Source organism: Nerophis lumbriciformis, linkage group LG18, assembly GCF_033978685.3.
Source record: "Nerophis lumbriciformis linkage group LG18, RoL_Nlum_v2.1, whole genome shotgun sequence".
In the NCBI taxonomy this organism is placed as follows: Eukaryota; Metazoa; Chordata; class Actinopteri; order Syngnathiformes; family Syngnathidae; genus Nerophis; species Nerophis lumbriciformis.
Window position 1 is genome coordinate 43,517,501 of NC_084565.2, and position 17,577 is coordinate 43,535,077.

A 17,577-nucleotide genomic window follows, 5' to 3' on the forward strand; every position below is an offset into this window, starting at 1 on the left:
CAAAAACGCAGAAGAGTTGAAGGCCACTATCAGAGCAACCTGGGCTCTCATAACACCTGAGCAGTGCCAGAAACTCATCGACTCCATGCCACGCCGCATTAACGCAGTAATTGAGGCAAAAGGAGCTCCAACCAAGTATTGAGTATTGTACATGCTCATATTTTTCATTTTCATACTTTTCAGTTGGACAACATTTCTAAAAATCCCTTTTTTGTATTAGCCTTAAGTAATATTCTAATTTTGTGACACACGGAATTTTGGATTTTCATTTGTTGCCACTTCAAATCATCAAAATTAAATGAAATAAACATTTGAATGCATCAGTCTGTGTGCAATGAATAAATATAATGTACAAGTTACACCTTTTGAATGCAATTACTGAAATAAATCAAGTTTTTCAAAATATTCTAATTTACTGGCTTTTACCTGTATATACACTTCACTGCCGATGTGTGGGGGGGCGCCACCTAAAATCTTGCCTAGGGCGCCAGATTGGTTAGGGCCGGGCCTGATTGTAGGAAATACAATAGAGAAATACTAGGTAATTAGTTAGTGAAAGAAAGGTTAGGTTAGTAGTGGAAGATATTTTAGGATTGCAGTCCGAACACATAGTATATAAAGCATTATACACATATTTAAAAAAGACTGGGTTAAAATAAAAGAATATAGAGGAAGTTCCACTTCGGTCCACACTCCATGTCAGTAGGTGGCGCTAATGCACAGCACAAGCTTGCTTGCCAACCGCCATTAAAGAAGAAGATATTCGACGGAAGGTAAATACCTTTTTCACTTTTAGTCAAACTCAAATTCATGTTTAAAAAAAACTGTAGTTGGTAATAATCGCGTTGTATCAATGTTTCTCATATCCGACACTAATAAGTGCGAATATGGTTCAAATCAACCTTTTAAAAAATGATTTATTTTTCCCCTTCGCGCTTGCCGTAGTTGCAAAGCAGATTTCGCGGGCAGTTTGAGGCGGTGATGGCGGCCACAACGTCCATGGTGACTTCACTCGCTCTTTCTAAGCTGCCCAAGTCGCGTCCGAGTTCATTGACGGTAACTTTGTTGGCTTGAACATCACATTTAGGTTTAGGGTCTTCCAGGCGCGATGCGAGACGACACAAGCGGGCTAACGTCGAGCCAAACAGCAGCTTCGAGGCACGGGCGGAAATGGTGAGCTAGCAAAAAGAGCTCATTTATTATTATTATTATTATTATTATTATTATCCCTCCATTGTTTGTAACGTCAGGCTTGTGTGATCACACAGAGAAGGAGTTTGGCCCCCAGTCAGGTCGCCAAACGGAAGCAAGGGGATGATGATGATGAGGAGGAGGAGTGGACGTGCACAGCGGTGAGTTAGTCCAAATATTACAAAATAAAAGCCCAAGTGTGAACATTAGAATGTATAACTGTTGTAGGTAGTGATGGGTTGATGAGGCGTCATGAAGCGTTTCGACACATTGCAAAACTGTATTGATACTGTGTCGATACTGTGTCACTAAATACTGACATCTGCTGGACATTAAACATCCCTACAGGCGAGGGCGGACCTACGTCACTTCCGCCTGCCAATCCCCTAGCAACCGGTCGCCATATTGAATTCGTTGAAAACAAACCAGCTCACAGCGAACACAGCATTGACAGAAAGGGCATTTAACGAGGTTTCACGGCATTTTAAACTGTTCTAAATGGCGTATGATTATGTAAATAGTCTTTCCAGTGAGGCTAGGTTAAGATCAGAGGTGGGTAGTAATGCGCTACATTTACTCCGTTACATCTACTTGAGTAACTTTTGGGATAAATTGTACTTCTAAGAGTAGTTTTAATGCAACATACTTTTACTTTTACTTGAGTATATTTATAGAGAAGAAACACTACTTTTACTCCGCTACTTTTATCTACATTCAGCTCGCTACTCGCTACTAATTTTTATCGATCTGTTAATGTACGCTTTGTTTGTTTTGGTCTGTCAGACAGACCTTCATAGTGCCTGCGTTTCACCAATCAGATGCAGTCACTGGTGACGTTCACTCCGTTCCACCAATCAGATGCAGTCACTGGTGACGTTGGACCAATCAAACAGAGCCAGGTGGTCACATGACCTGACTTAAACAAGTTGAAAAACTTATTGGGGTGTTACCATTTAGTGGTCAATTGTACGGAATATGTACTGTACTGTGCAATCTAATCATAAAAGTTCCAATCAATCAATCAAAATTGTGAAGGAAAAAAGACCCTTTTTTATTTCAACCGTACATCCCGTCAAAAGCCTAAAGACTGACTGCACAGTTCCTGTCTTCACAATAAAAGTGCCGCTCCATCGCGCCTGCGCTTTCAAAACAAGAGTCTCCGAAAGCCAGCGCAAACAAGCTAGCAAGCTAAGGAGTTTGCCGCCAATGTATTTCTTGTAAAGTGTATAAAAACGAATATGGAAGCTGGACAAATAAGATGCCAAAAACCCACCACTTTCACGTGGTATTAGACAGAAAGGAGGAACTTTTCTTCTCCTCCATTTGAAAACGTGGACGTTATCATCACTACTGTCTGATTACAATCAATGCAAGTCATCAGAATCAGGTAATACACCAACTTATATTCTTGTCTTCATGAAAGAAAGGAATCTATATGTGTTAAACATGCATGTATATTCATTAAAACACCTTTAACATGTAAACAAAAACGGCAAAATAAATAAATATAAATTATATACTGTATATATCAATGTATTTATATATATATTTATATATATATATGTATATATGTGTGTGTGTGTATATATATATATATATATATATATATATATATATATATATATATATATATATATATACATATATATATATATATATATATATATATATATATATATATATATATATATATATATATATATATATATATATATATATGATATGTGTGTGTATGTTACTCATCAGTTACTCAGTACTTGAGTAGTTTTTTCACAACATTTTACTTTTACTCAAGTAAATATTTGGGTGACTACTCCTTACTTTTACTTGAGTAATAAATCTCTAAAGTAACAGTACTCTTACTTGAGTACAATTTCTGGCTACTCTACCCACCTCTGGTTAAGACACGAGTTAAAATGTTCTGTAGTTGGATTAAACGACTGCCCTTACCGCCTTCCAGCAGATGCGTGGACTGATAATCCTACACAATGGCCGGACATGGAATTTGGAAATCTTTATGTCTACCTCACAAGCGCACCAGGTCGGTTGTTAGCTTCGGTTGTTATATAACGAATAAATCACATAAAAATTGTTAAATCACCCAAGGTATGTTGATAAATGATAATAAGGATGACACGGTGGCTACCAGTATCTGTATATTTATTATATCTGTAGAGAGCTCATTCAAATTCAGTTCAGTATTATGATTTATTATTTGCTGAATTACTGTTCCTTTTTTTAACTGAATTATTTATTTAAAATTACAGGCGTTTTCACTCATCAGGCCATGAAAAAGCCATAAAAACCCAACCGTTAAGTGCAAATTTAAATGAAACCGGTTTTCGAAAATAGCCTTTATACCGTATGTTATTGTTGTGCAACAACAACAACTTCAGCTGTCGAACGTTATTCAGTAAAAATTCAACGGGTTCAACATTAGCATGGACGGTATAGCCAAGTTGTGGTTAAGAAGGTGGATTTTTGTTCCTTATATTTACCAGAAACGAAGTGATCCGAACACACGACCCGGGATTTTGGGGGACTCCAGTGAGAACCGTCCTCGTTTTCCTGGTGTAAAGCTGCGAGCCGTTTGTCTCGTCTCTGTGGGCTTTTAGCACGCTTTGGCAGAACAAAATACGACCTTTGTTTTCCCTGTTTCCAGTTGTGGTTTGCACAACCAAAAACAACACAGTTTTTTTGGCATTTTGGAGGCAGAATGACGGGTTTAATCAGCGCAGGTCGACAGGTTAAAGAGTAATGGCGACGGTTTGTTTTCAACGCCAGTCAGGTTGCTATGGCTCGAAGAACCCGTATGTAGCTCAGTTGCCCGGATGTCGGCCCTGCCCTATTACAAAATAAAAGCCCAAGTGTGAACATTAGAATGTATAACTGTTGTAGGTAGTGACGGGTTGATGAGGCGTCATGAAGCGTTTCGACACATTGCAAAACTGTATTGATACTGTGTCGATACTGTGTCACTAAATACTGACATCTGCTGGACATTAAAAATCCCTACAGGCAACCTATGGACCGACTCAACTGACACTGATTTGATGCCCTAGTACAGGGGTCACCAACCTTTTTGAAACCAAAAACTACTTCTTGGGTACTGATTAATGCGAAGGGCTACCAGTTTGATACACACTTAAATAAATACATATATTGCCATTTGTAAGTTACCGTATTTTCCGCACCATAAGGCGCCCTGGGTTATAAGCCGCGCCTTCAATGAACGGCATATTTCAAAACTTTGTCCACCTATAAGCCGCCCCGTGTTGTAAGCCGCATCTAACTGCGCTAAATCGTATATCAACATGGACAGAGCTGCGTGAAAAAAGCCACCCGGCCTCTTCGCGTAAACTTAAACTTACCTTAACCACTCGCTCATCTTTTCTTCATCCATCCCTTCGAGTTAGCTTTTATGATGACGCCGGCTGGAAAGGTCTCTTTTGGCAAGGTCTTCCTTTTGAATATCACCATGGGTGGAAGTTTCTGGCCATTAGCATGGCAAGCTAGAACCACAGTGAAGGATGACTTCTCATTCCCTGTGGTGCGAATATTCACCGTACGTGCTCCCGTTGTATCCACAGTGCGGTTCACAGGAATATCAAAAGTCAGTGGAACCTCGTCCATGTTGATAATGTTCTCTGGCCGGATCTTTTTTTCAGCTATCTTGTTTTTACAATATGCACGGAAAGTAGCCAGCTTTTCTTGAAAGTCTTTAGGCAGTTGCTGTGAAATAGTAGTCCGTGTGCGGATGGAGAGATTGCGTCTTTTCATGAACCGGAAACCTGTCGCTTAGTAGGAGCCATTTTGTGGTCTTTACAGATGTAAACACACAAAGGAAATGAAACGTAATATCCGCGCGCTTCTTCTTCTTCTACGGGGGCGGGTGGTTGCTTACAGTAGAAGAAGAAGCACTTCCTCTTCTATGGGGGCGGGTGCTTACCTTGGCGGTTGCTTGCGTAGAAGAAGAAGCACTTCCTCTTCTACGGGGAAAAAAGATGGCGGCTGTTTACCGTAGTTGCGAGACCGAAACTTTATGAAAATGAATCTTAATATTAATCCATATATAAAGCGCACCGGGTTATAAGCCGCACTGTCAGCTTTTGAGTAAATTTGTGGTTTTTAGGTGCGGCTAATAGTGCGGAAAATACGGTAACACTTTTAATTGAGAAATGGTGTTACGGAATTCCTGGAATTTCGGGAAAACCGGGAAATTTTCCAGTTCACTTAGTTTTTTGTCCTGATTAAGAGGAATGTTTTGACGGTGGAACGGTTGAAGTGGGTTGAAAAATGTGAAAAGAGTAGTCGACAGAAAAAAAGGGTTTGAAAAAACGGGAATTCTGGGAATTCCTGGAATTTTTTTGAACTTGGAAAAATGATAGTTTGAATTAGCAGGATGAGTGGAATGTGTTGAAGGTGGAATGGTTTGAATAGGTAGAAAAATGTGGAAATGGTGGAATTTTGAAAAATGGCCAATTCATTTTGAATGGGAAAAATGTCGCGGAAAACCTGGAATTCTGGGAAATCTGGGAATTTTTGGGATTTGTCAAGGAAAAGCCTGCGATTCCCGAATAGGTTGAACAGTTTGAAGTTGGAACGCTTTGAATCGGATGAAAAATGTGGGAGTTGTGGAACTTTAAACATTTTTCTTTTCAATGGGAATTTCATGGAAAAGCGGGAATTTTTTTGAAAATGCTGAAAAACATTTGAATGTTCTGAATAAGTTGAAATGATTGGTGTTGGAATTTTTCAAATTGGTCGAGGAATGTTGAAGTAGTAACACTTTTAATTGAGAAATGGTGTTACGGAATTCTGGGAAAACCGGGAATTTTTTCAGTTCAATAAGCAACTTCGTTTTTTGTCCTGATTAAGAGGAATGTTTTGACGGTGGAACGGTTGAAGTGGGTTGAAAAATGTGAAAAGAGTAGTCGACAAAAAAAAAGATGAAAAAAGGGTTTGAAAAAACGAGAATTCTGGGAATTCCTGGAATTTTTTTGAACTTGGAAAAATGATAGTTTGAATTAGCAGGATGAGTGGAATGTGTTGAAGGTGGAATGGTTTGAATAGGTAGAAAAATGTGGAAATGGTGGAATTTTGAAAAATGGCCAATTCATTTTGAATGGGAAAAATGTCGTGGAAAACCTGGAAATCTGGGAATTTTTGGGATTTGTCAAGAAAAAAACCCCGCAATTCCTGAATAGGCTGAACAGTTTAAAGTTGGAACGCTTTGAATCGGATGAAAAATGTGGGAGTTGTGGAACTTTAAAAAATGTTCTTTTCAATGGGAATTTCATGGAAAAGCGGGAATTTTTTGGAAAATGCTTAAAACATTTGAATGTTCTGAATAAGTTGAAATGATTGGTGTTGGGATTTTTCAAATTGGTCGAGAAATGTTGAAGTAGTAACACTTTTAATTGAGAAATGGTGTTACGGAATTCTGGGAAAACCGGGAATTTTTTCAGTTCAAAAAGCAACTTCGTTTTTTGTCCTGATTAAGAGGAATGTATTGACGGTGGAACGGTGAAAGTGGGTTGAAAAATGTGAAAAGAGTAGTCGACAGAAAAAAGGGTTTGAAAAACCGGGAATTCTGGGAATTCCTGGAATTTTTTTGAACTTGGAGAAATGATAGTTTGAATTAGCAGGATGAGTAGAATTTGTTGAAGGTGGAATGGTTCGAATAGGTAGAAAAATGTGGAAATGGTGGAATTTTGAAAAATGGCCAATTCATTTTGAATGGGAAAAATGTCGCGGAAAGCCTGGAATTCTGGGAAATCTGGGAATTTTTGGGATTTGTCAAGGAAAAGCCCGCGATTCCTGAATAGGCTGAACAGTTTGAAATTGGAACGCTTTAGATCGGATGAAAAATATGGGAGTTGTGGAACTTTTAAACATTTTCTTTTCAATGGGAATTTCATGGAAAAGCGGGAATTTTTTTGAAAATGCTTAAAACATTTGAATGTTCTGAGTAAGTTGAAATGGTTGGTGTTGGAATTTTTCAAATTGGTCGAGAAATGTTGAAGTAGTAACACTTTTAATTGAGAAATGGTGTTACGGAATTCTGAGAAAACCGGGAATTTTTTCAGTTCCAAAAGCAACTTCGTTTTTTGTCCTGATTAAGAGGAATGTATTGACGGTGGAACTGTGAAAGTGGGTTGAAAAATGTGAAAAGAGTAGTCGACAGAAAAAAGGGTTTGAAAAACCGGGAATTCTGGGAATTCCTGGAATTTTTTTGAACTTGGAGAAATGATAGTTTGAATTAGCAGGATGAGTAGAATTTGTTGAAGGTGGAATGGTTTGAATAGGTAGAAAAATGTGGAAATGGTGGAATTTTGAAAAATGGCCAATTCATTTTGAATGGGAAAAATGTCGCGGAAAACCTGGAATTCTGGGAAATCTGGGAATTTCTGGGATTTGTCAAGGAAAAGCCCGCGATTCCTGAATAGGCTGAACAGTTTGAAATTGGAACGCTTTAGATCGGATGAAAAATGTGGGAGTTGTGGAACTTTTAAACATTTTCTTTTCAATGGGAATTTCATGGAAAAGCGGGAATTTTTTTGAAAATGCTTAAAACATTTGCATTTGTCCTGATTAAGAGGAATGTATTGACGGTGGAACGGTGAAAGTGGGTTGAAAAATGTGAAAAGAGTAGTCGACAGAAAAAAGGGTTTGAAAAACCGGGAATTCTGGGAATTCCTGGAATTTTTTTGAACTTGGAAAAATGATAGTTAGCCGGATGAGTGGAATATGTTGAAGGTGGAATAGTTTGAATCGGTTAAAAAATGTGGAAATGGTGAAAGTTTGAAAAATGACCGATTCATTTTGAATGGGAAAAACCTGGAATTCTGGGAAATCTGGGAATTTTTGGAATTTGTCAACGGAAAGCCCGCCATTCCCGAATAGGCTGAACAGTTTGAAGTCGGAACAGTTTGAATGGGATAAAAAAATGTGGAAGGTAGAGCGCGCCAAAAAACTGGAGAAGAAGAAGAAGAAATAGATGAATTTTGGTGTAGAAAACTTTGGAGCATTCACACAATTATGGCAAAAATGATTAAAAAAAGGATGTTAATACTAATTAATAACATATGTGTTTTAATTGTATGTACCGTATTTTCCGCACCATAAGGCGCCCTGGGTTATAAGCCGCGCCTTCAATGAACGGCATATTTCAAAACTTTGTCCACCTATAAGCCGCCCCGTGTTATAAGCCGCATCTAACTGCGCTAAAGGAATGTCAAAAAAAACAGTCAGATAGGTCAGTCAAACTTTAATAATATATTAAAAACCAGCGTGATGTGGGCGCGCATGGAGTCGTATATCAACATGGACGGAGCTGCGTGAAAAAAGCCACCCGGCCTCTTCGCGTAAACTTAAACTTACCTTAACCACTCGCTCATCTTTTCTTCATCCATCCCTTCGAGTTAGCTTTTATGATGACGCCGGCTGGAAAGGTCTCTTTTGGCAAGGTCTTCCTTTTGAATATCACCATGGGTGGAAGTTTCTGGCCATTAGCATGGCAAGCTAGAACCACAGTGAAGGATGACTTCTCATTCCCTGTGGTGCGAATATTCACCGTACGTGCTCCCGTTGTATCCACAGTGCGGTTCACAGGAATATCAGTTGCTGTGAAATAGTAGTCCGTGTGCGGATGGAGAGATTGCGTCTTTTCATGAACCGGATCCCTGTCACTTGGTAGGAGCCATTTTGTGGTCTTTACAGATGTAAACACACAAAGGAAATGAAACGTACGGTATATCCGCGTGCTTTTTCTTCTTCTACGCGGGCGGGTGGTTGCTTACAGTAGAAGAAGAAGCGCTTCCTGTTCTATGGGGGCGGATGCTTACCTTGGCGGTTGCTTGCGTAGAAGAAGAAGCGCTTCCTGTTCTACGGGGAAAAAAGATGGCGGCTGTTTACCGTAGTTACGAGACCGAAACTTTATGAAAATGAATCTTAATATTTATCCATATATAAAGCGCACCGGGTTATAAGGCGCACTGTCAGCTTTTGAGAAAATTTGTGGTTTTTAGGTGCGCCTTATAGTGCGGAAAATACGGTATACATTTTTTTTAGCCTTTTTAAAGAAAATAGAAAATAATGCAAATGACTTGATGACATGACGGTGACCATGCCCATAACCACGCCCCCTCCGCCACGGGTTTAGGGGAAACCCTGACATCGTACCGTGAGATTTGGATAGCGTTACATGCCTATTAATAAGAGTGTGTGTTCTGTGATGGTTTGCAGGAAAAAAGAAGCAAAAGTGATGCAGGTGTGCGAGACAATCACGTGTCTCCGTTCAGGAAGCCTCTGACGCAGCTGAACGCTCGGCCGGAGTGTGCGGACGCCGACAAGCACGTGAGAGCATGAACGCCTCGTGTTGACTTCTCTGTAGGACCCAAGTCCGACTGTCACAAATGTCCCCCGCAGGAGGAGTTCATCCGTAGGATCCTCTCCAAGCCGTTTAAGGTTCCCATCCACAATTACACCGGTAAGCTTCGTCTCCTGGCCTCTCGCTACCCGAGCTGATTGTGGGCGTGGTCTCCCCGCAGGCTCGCTGGGCATCCGAGCGCTCGGCCTGAAGCGTGCGGGCGTGAGGCGAGCGCTCCATGACCCGTTTGCAGAGGACGCCCTGGTTCTGTTTGAGCCCCAGTTGCTCGGCGCCCACCAGCAGCTCAAAGCGGACAAGTAGGACTATCACCGTATCTTCTTTGGTCTTCAGCTCGGTTTGAAACGTTTCTTTTGCAGGGACAAACTTCCCGTCCACGTTGTTGTGGATCCCATCTTAGGGAAGGTGCTCAGACCGCATCAGAGAGAGGTAACCGCCGTCGTTGCACCTTAGCCAAGGCTAATAGTGAGCAACGATATCAATATATAGTACAGGCCAAAAGTTTGCAAAACCCGAAAATGGCAGAAAATGCATATTTTTTGACAAACTAAATGCTAAAATGTCCCTTAGACAAAAATGATTAAAAAAATGTCTTGCTTCAACTGCCCAATACTGGTCATTTACATGTAGGAAATGTCTCAAAACTTCATCAGGAGTCCCGCCAAAACCCAAAAATAGAAGAAAATTTATTTTTTTCGGGGGGAAAAATTTGCTAAAATGTCGTAAGAGGGCACCCTTATACAAAATTTTAAAAACTGTCTTGCTTCAACTGCCTGATACGCTTACATAAACATTTAAAAGACTGTGTTGCTTCAACTGCCCAATACTGGTCCTTTAACTGTAGGAAATGTCTCAAAACTTCATCAGGAGTCACCCAAAAAAAAAACCAAAATGGCAGAAAATGTTTTTTTTTGTGTTTTTTTTAAGATTTTTTTGTAAAATGTATATTTTTTTACAAATTTTTTTTTTGCTAAAATGTAAGGGGGGACCCTTACACAAAAAAAACCCTGTCTTGCTTCAACTGCCCAATACTGGTCCTTTAATTGTAGGAAATGTCTCAAAACTTCATCAGGAGTCACCCCCAAAAAAAAATGGCAGAAAATTAATTATTTTTTTTATTTATTTTTTTTGTAAAATGTCGTAAGGGGGGATCCTTACACAAAAACAATTAAAACAAATGTCTTGCTTCAACTGCCCAATACTGGTCCTTTAAATGTAGGAGATGTCTCAAAACTTCATCAGGAGTCCCGACAAAACCCAAAAATGGCAGAAAATGTATATTTTTTTACAAACTTTTTTTTTTGCTAAAATGTAAGGGGGGACCCTTACACACAAAAAAACCCCTGTCTTGCTTCAACTGCCCAATGCTGGTCCTTTAATTGTAGGAAATGTCTCAAAATGTCATCAGGAGTCACCCAAAAAAAAAAAAAAGGCAGAAAATTAAATTTTTTTTTTTTTAATATTTTTTTGGAAAATGTCATAAGAGGGGATCCTTACACAAAAATAATAAAAAAAATTCTCGCTTCAACTGCCCAATACTGGTCATTTACATGTAGGAGATGTCTCAAAACTTCATCAGGAGTCCCGCCAAAACCCAAAAATGGCAGAAAATGTATTTTTTTCGGGGGGGGAAATTCGCTAAAATGTTGTAACTTTTTTTTGCTAAAATGTCGTAAGGGGGCACCCTTATACAAAATTTAAAAAACTGTCTTGCTTCAACTGCCTGATTTAACAGACTGTGTTGCTTCAACTGCCCAATACTGGTCATTTAACTGTAGGAAATGTCTCAAAACTTCATCAGGAGTCACCCAAAAAAAACACAAAAATGGCAGAAAATGTTTTTTTGTTTTTTTTTTAAATATTTTTTTGTAAAATGTCGTAAGAGGGGATCCTTACACAAAAATAATTTAAAAAAAAGTCTTGCTTCAACTGCCCAATACTGGTCCTTTTGAATGTGGGAGATGTCTCAAAACTTCATCAGGAGTCCCGACAAAACCTCAAAATAGGCTCAAAATGTATATTTTTTTTACAAACTTTTTTTTGCTAAAATGTCGTAAGGGGGGACTCTTATACATCCCTCCATCCATCCATTTTCTACCACTTATTCCCTTCGGGGTCGCAGGGGGCGCTGGGGCCTATCTCAGCCACAATCGGGCGGAAGGCGGGGTACACCCTGGACAAGTCGTCACCTGACTTGCTTCAACTTCCCAATACTGGTCCTTTTAAATGTAGGAAATGTCTCAAAACTTCATCAGGAGTCCCAACAAAACCAGAAAATGGCAGAAAATAATTTTTTTGGAAAACTTTTTTTCGCTAAAATGTCGATCCTTATACAACATTTTTAAAACTGTCTTGCTTCAACTGCCCAATACTGGTCATTTCCATGTAGGAAATGTCTCAAAACTTCATCAGGAGTCCCGCCAAAACCCAAAAATGGAAGAAAATGTATTTTTTTCGGGGGGGGAAATTTGCTAAAATGTCGTAAGAGGGCACCCTTATACACAATTTAAAAAACTGTCTTGCTTCAACTGCCTGATACGCTTACATAAACATTTAAAAGACTGTGTTGCTTCAATTGCCCAATACTGGTTCTTTAACTGTAGGAAATGTCTCAAAACTTCATCAGGAGTCACCCAAAAAAAAACCAAAAATGGCAGAAAATGTTTTTTTTTTTTGTTGTTTTAAGATTTTTTTGTAAAATGTATATTTTTTTACAAAATTTTTTTTTTGCTAAAATGTAAGGGGGGACCCTTACACAAAAAAACCCTGTCTTGCTTCAACTGCCCAATACTGGTCCTTTAATTGTAGGAAATGTCTCAAAACTTCATCAGGAGTCACCCAAAAAAAAAATGGCAGAAAATTATTTTTTTTTTTTTTTTTATTTTTTTGTAAAATGTCGTAAGGGGGGATCCTTACACAAAAACAATTAAAACAAATGTCTTGCTTCAACTGCCCAATACTGGTCCTTTAAATGTAGGAGATGTCTCAAAACTTCATCAGGAGTCCCGACAAAACCCAAAAATGGCAGAAAATGTATATTTTTTTACAAACTTTTTTTTTTGCTAAAATGTAAGGGGGGACCCTTACACACAAAAAAACCCCTGTCTTGCTTCAACTGCCCAATGCTGGTCCTTTAATTGTAGGAAATGTCTCAAAATGTCATCAGGAGTCACCCCAAAAAAAAAAAAAGGCAGAAAATTAAAAAAAAATTTTTTTTATATTTTTTTGGAAAATGTCATAAGAGGGGATCCTTACACAAAAATAATAAAAAAAATTCTCGCTTCAACTGCCCAATACTGGTCATTTACATGTAGGAGATGTCTCAAAACTTCATCAGGAGTCCCGCCAAAACCCAAAAATGGCAGAAAATGTATTTTTTTCGGGGGGGGGGGGAATTCGCTAAAATGTTGTAACTTTTTTTTGCTAAAATGTCGTAAGGGGGCATCCTTATACAAAATTTAAAAAACTGTCTTGCTTCAACTGCCTGATTTAACAGACTGTGTTGCTTCAACTGCCCAATACTGGTCATTTAACTGTAGGAAATGTCTCAAAACTTCATCAGGAGTCACCCAAAAAAAAATGGCAGATTTATTTTTTATTTTTATTTTTTAAATATTTTTTTGTAAAATGTCGTAAGGGGGGATCCTTACACAAAAATAATTAAAAAAATGTCTTGCTTCAACTGCCCAATACTGGTCCTTTAAATGTAGGAGATGTCTCAAAACTTCATCAGGAGTCCCGACAAAACCCCAAAATAGGCTCAAAATGTATATATTTTTTTACAAACTTTTTTTTGCTAAAATGTCGTAAGGGGGGACTCTTATACAACGTTTTAAAAACTGACTTGCTTCAACTTCCCAATACTGGTCCTTTTAAATCTAGGAAATGTCTCAAAACTTCATCAGGAGTCCCGACAAAACCAGAAAATGGCAGAAAATATTTTTTTTCCGAAAACTTTTTTTCGCTAAAATGTCGTATGGGGGGATCCTTATACAACATTTTAAAAACTGTCTTGCTTCAACTGCCTAATACTCGTCCTTTAGATGAAAGAGATGTCTCAAAACTTCATCAGGAGTCCCGCCAAAACCCAAAAATGGCAGAAAATGTATTTTCTTCGGGGGTAAAATTTTGCTAAAATGTCGTAACTTTTTTTTGCTAAAATGTCGTAAGGGGGCACCCTTATACAAAATTTAAAAAACTGTCTTGCTTCAACTGCGTGATACGCTTACACAATCATTTAAAAGACTGTGTTGCTTCAACTGCCCAATACTGGTCCTTTAACTGTAGGAAAAACTTCATCAGGAGTCACCCAAAAAAAAAAAAAAAAAATGCAGTAAATGTATTTTTTTTCTTATATATATATTTTTTTGTAAAATGTCATAAGGGGGATCCTTACACAAAAATAATAAAAAAATGTCTTGCTTCAACTACCCAATACTGGTCCTTTAAATGTAAGAGATGTCTCAAAACTTCATCAGGAGTCCCGACAAAACCCAAAAATAGGCTCAAAATGTATATTTTTTTTACAAACTTTTTTTTGCTAAAATGTCATAAGGGGGGATCCTTACACAAAAATAAAAAAACTGTCTTGCTTCAACTGCCCAATACTGGTCCTTTAAATGTAGATGTCTCAAAACTTCACCAGGAGTTTGACAAAACCCGAAAATGGCAGAAATTGTATTTTTTTCGCTAAAATGTCGTAAGGAGGGACCCTTACACACACACAAAAAAAACCTGTCTTTGTTTCAACTGCCCAATACTGGTCCTTTAAATGTAGGAGATGTCTCAAAACTTCATCAGGAGTCCCGACAAAACCCAACAATGGCAGAAAATGTATAATTTTTTACAAACTTTTTTTTTGCTAAAATGTCGTAAGGGGCGACCCTTATACAAAATTTTAAAAAAACTGTCTTGCTTCAACTGCCTGATACTGGTCCTTTAGATGTAGGAAATGTCTCAAAACTTCATCAGGAGTCCCGCCAAAACCCAAAAATGGCAGAAAATGTATTTTTTTCGGGGGGGGGAAATTTCGCTAAAATGTCATAACTTTTTTTTGCTAAAATGTCGTAAGGGGGCACCCTTATACAAAATTTAAAAAACTGTCTCGCTTCAACTGCCTGATACGCTTACACAAACATTTAACAGACTGTGTTGCTTCAACTGCCCAATACTGGTCCTTTAACTGTAGCAAATGTCTCAAAACTTCATCAGGAGTCACCCAAAAAAAAAAAAAAATGGCAGAAAATGTTTTTTTTTTTTATATTTTTTATTTTTTTGTAAAATGTCATAAGGGGGATCCTTACACAAAAATAATGAAAAAATGTCTTGCTTCAACTGCCCAATACTGGTCCTTTAAATGTAGGAGATGTCTCAAAACTTCATCAGGAGTCCCGACAAAACCAGAAAATGGCAGAAAATTTATTTTGTTTTTTTTTTTTAATATTTTTTTGTAAAATGTCGTAAGGGGGGATCCTTACACAAAAATAATTTAAAAAAATGTCTTTCTTCAACTGCCCAATACTGGTCCTTTAAATGTGGGAGATGTCTCAAAACTTCATCAGGAGTCCCGACAAAACCCAAAAATAGGCTCAAAATTTATATTTTTTTTACAAACTTTTTTTTGCTAAAATGTCGTTAGGGGGGGACTCTTATACAACGTTTTAAAAACTGACTTGCTTCAACTTCCCAATACTGGTCCTTTTAAATGTAGGAAATGTCTCAAAACTTCATCAGGAGTCCCGACAAAACCAGAAAATGGCAGAAAATAATTTTTTTTCGAAAACCTTTTTCCGCTAAAATGTCGTAAGGGGGGACCCTTATACAAAATTTTAAAAACTGTCTTGCTTCAACTGCCTAATACTGGTCCTTTAGATGAAAGAGATGTCTCAAAACTTCATCAGGAGCCCCGCCAAAACCCAAAAATGGCAGAAAATGTATTTTTTTCGGGGACAAAATGTCGCTAAAATGTCGTAACTTTTTTTTGCTAAAATGTCGTAAGAGGGCACCCTTATACAAAATTTAAAAAACTGTCTTGCTTCAACTGCCTGATACGCTTACACAAACATTTAAAAGACTGTGTTGCTTCAACTGCCCAATACTGGTCCTTTAACTGTAGGAAATGTCTCAAAACTTCATCAGGAGTCACCCAAAAAAAAACAAAAATGGCAGAAAATGTTTTTTTTTTTTTATATATATTTTTTAGTAAAATGTAAAATTTTGTAAAAAATTCTTGCTTCAACTGAGCTGATTGTGGGTGTGGTCTCCCCGCAGGCTCGCTGGGCATCCGAGCGAATGTCTCAAAACTTCATCAGGAGTCACTCAAAAAAAAAAAATGGCAGAAAATGTTTTTTGTTTTTTTTTAAATATTTTTTTGTAAAATGTCGTAAGGGGGGATCTTTACACAAAAATCATTTAAAAAAATGTCTTGCTTCAACTGCCCAATACTGGTCCTTTAAATGTAGGAGATGTCTCAAAACTTCATCAAGAGTCCCGACAAAACCCAAAAATGGCAGAAAATGTATTTTTTTTTTTTACAAACTTTTTTTTGCTAAAATGTAAGGGGGGACCCTTACACACAAAAAAAACTGTCCTGCTTCAACTGCCCAATACTGGTCCTTTACATGTAGGAGATGTCTCAAAACTTCATCAGGAGTCCCACCAAAACCCAAAAATGGCAGAAAATGTATTTTTTTCGGGGGTAAAATTTTGCTACAATGTCGTAACTTTTTTTTGCTAAAATGTCGTAAGGGGGCACCCTTATACAAAATTTAAAAAACTGTCTTGCTTCAACTGCCTGATACGCTTACACAATCATTTAAAAGACTGTGTTGCTTCAACTGCCCAATACTGGTCCTTTAACTGTAGCAAATGTCTCAAAACTTCATCAGGAGTCACCCAAAAAAAAAAAAATGGCAGGAAATGATTTTTTTTTTTAAATATTTTTTTGTAAAATGTCATAAGGGGGGATCCTTTCACAAAATTAATTAAAAAAAATGTCTTGCTTCAACTGCCCAATACTGGTCCTTTAAATGTAGGAGATGTCTCAAAACTTCATCAGGAGTCCCGACAAAACCCAAAAATGGCAGAAAATGTATATTTTTTTACAAACTTTTTTTTGCTAAAATGTAAGGGGGGACCCTTACACAAAAACAAAACCTGTCTTGCTTCAACTGCCCAATACTGGTCCTGTAGTTGTAGGATATGTCTCAAAACTTCATCAGGAGTCCCAACAACATCCAAAAATGACAGAAAATGCTTTTTTTTTTTTACAAACTTTTTTTTTTTGCTAAAATGACGTAAGGGGAAAAAAACTGTCCTGCTTCAACTGCCCAATACTGGTCCTTCACATTTAGGAAATGTCTCAAAACTTCTTCAGGAGTCCCAACAAAACCAGAAAAAGGCAGAAAATGTATTTTTTTTGAAAATGTCGTAAGGGTTACCCTTATACAAAAATAATAATAAAAATGTCTTGCTTCAACTGCCCAATACTGATCCTTTAAATGTAGGAGATGTCTCAAAACTTCATCAGGAGTTTGACAAAACCCCAAAATGGCAGAAATTGTATTTTCTTCGCTAAAATGTCGTAAGGGGGGACCCTTACACAAAAATAAAAATAACTGTCTTGCTTCCACTGCCCAATACTGGTCCTTTTAAATGTAGGAGATGTCTCAAAACTTCATCAGGAGTCCCGACGACATCCAAAAATGGCAGAAAATTTATATTTTTTTACAAACTTTTTTTGCTAAAATGTCGTAAGGGGGGATCCTTACACAAAAATTAAAAATAAACTGTCTTTGCTTCAACTGCCCAATACTGGTCCTTTAAATGTAGGAGATGTCTCAAAACTTCACCAGGAGTTTGACAAAACCCGAAAATGGCAGAAATTGTATTTTTTTCGCTAAAATGTCGTAAGGGACCCTTATACAAAATTTAAAAAACTGTCTTGCTTCAACTGCCTGATACTGGTCCTTTAGATGTAGGAAATGTCTCAAAACTTC

At 37.8% G+C, this 17,577-nt stretch overlaps 1 protein-coding gene across 1 annotated transcript in view; it reads left to right on the forward strand.

The window, feature by feature from the left end:
- Positions 1-701: 701 nt before the first annotated feature.
- Positions 702-17,577, forward strand: part of rad54l (RAD54 like) — a 38,891-nt gene continuing 22,015 nt past the window's right edge. Inside the window, exons 1-8 of the mRNA XM_061978633.1 lie at positions 702-773; positions 946-1,002; positions 1,088-1,173; positions 1,269-1,352; positions 9,439-9,549; positions 9,622-9,682; positions 9,744-9,879; positions 9,940-10,009. Of these exons, the coding sequence (XP_061834617.1) occupies positions 1,171-1,173; positions 1,269-1,352; positions 9,439-9,549; positions 9,622-9,682; positions 9,744-9,879; positions 9,940-10,009 (465 nt within the window). The 5' untranslated portion in view covers positions 702-773; positions 946-1,002; positions 1,088-1,170. The remainder of the gene's footprint in view (positions 774-945; positions 1,003-1,087; positions 1,174-1,268; positions 1,353-9,438; positions 9,550-9,621; positions 9,683-9,743; positions 9,880-9,939; positions 10,010-17,577) is intronic.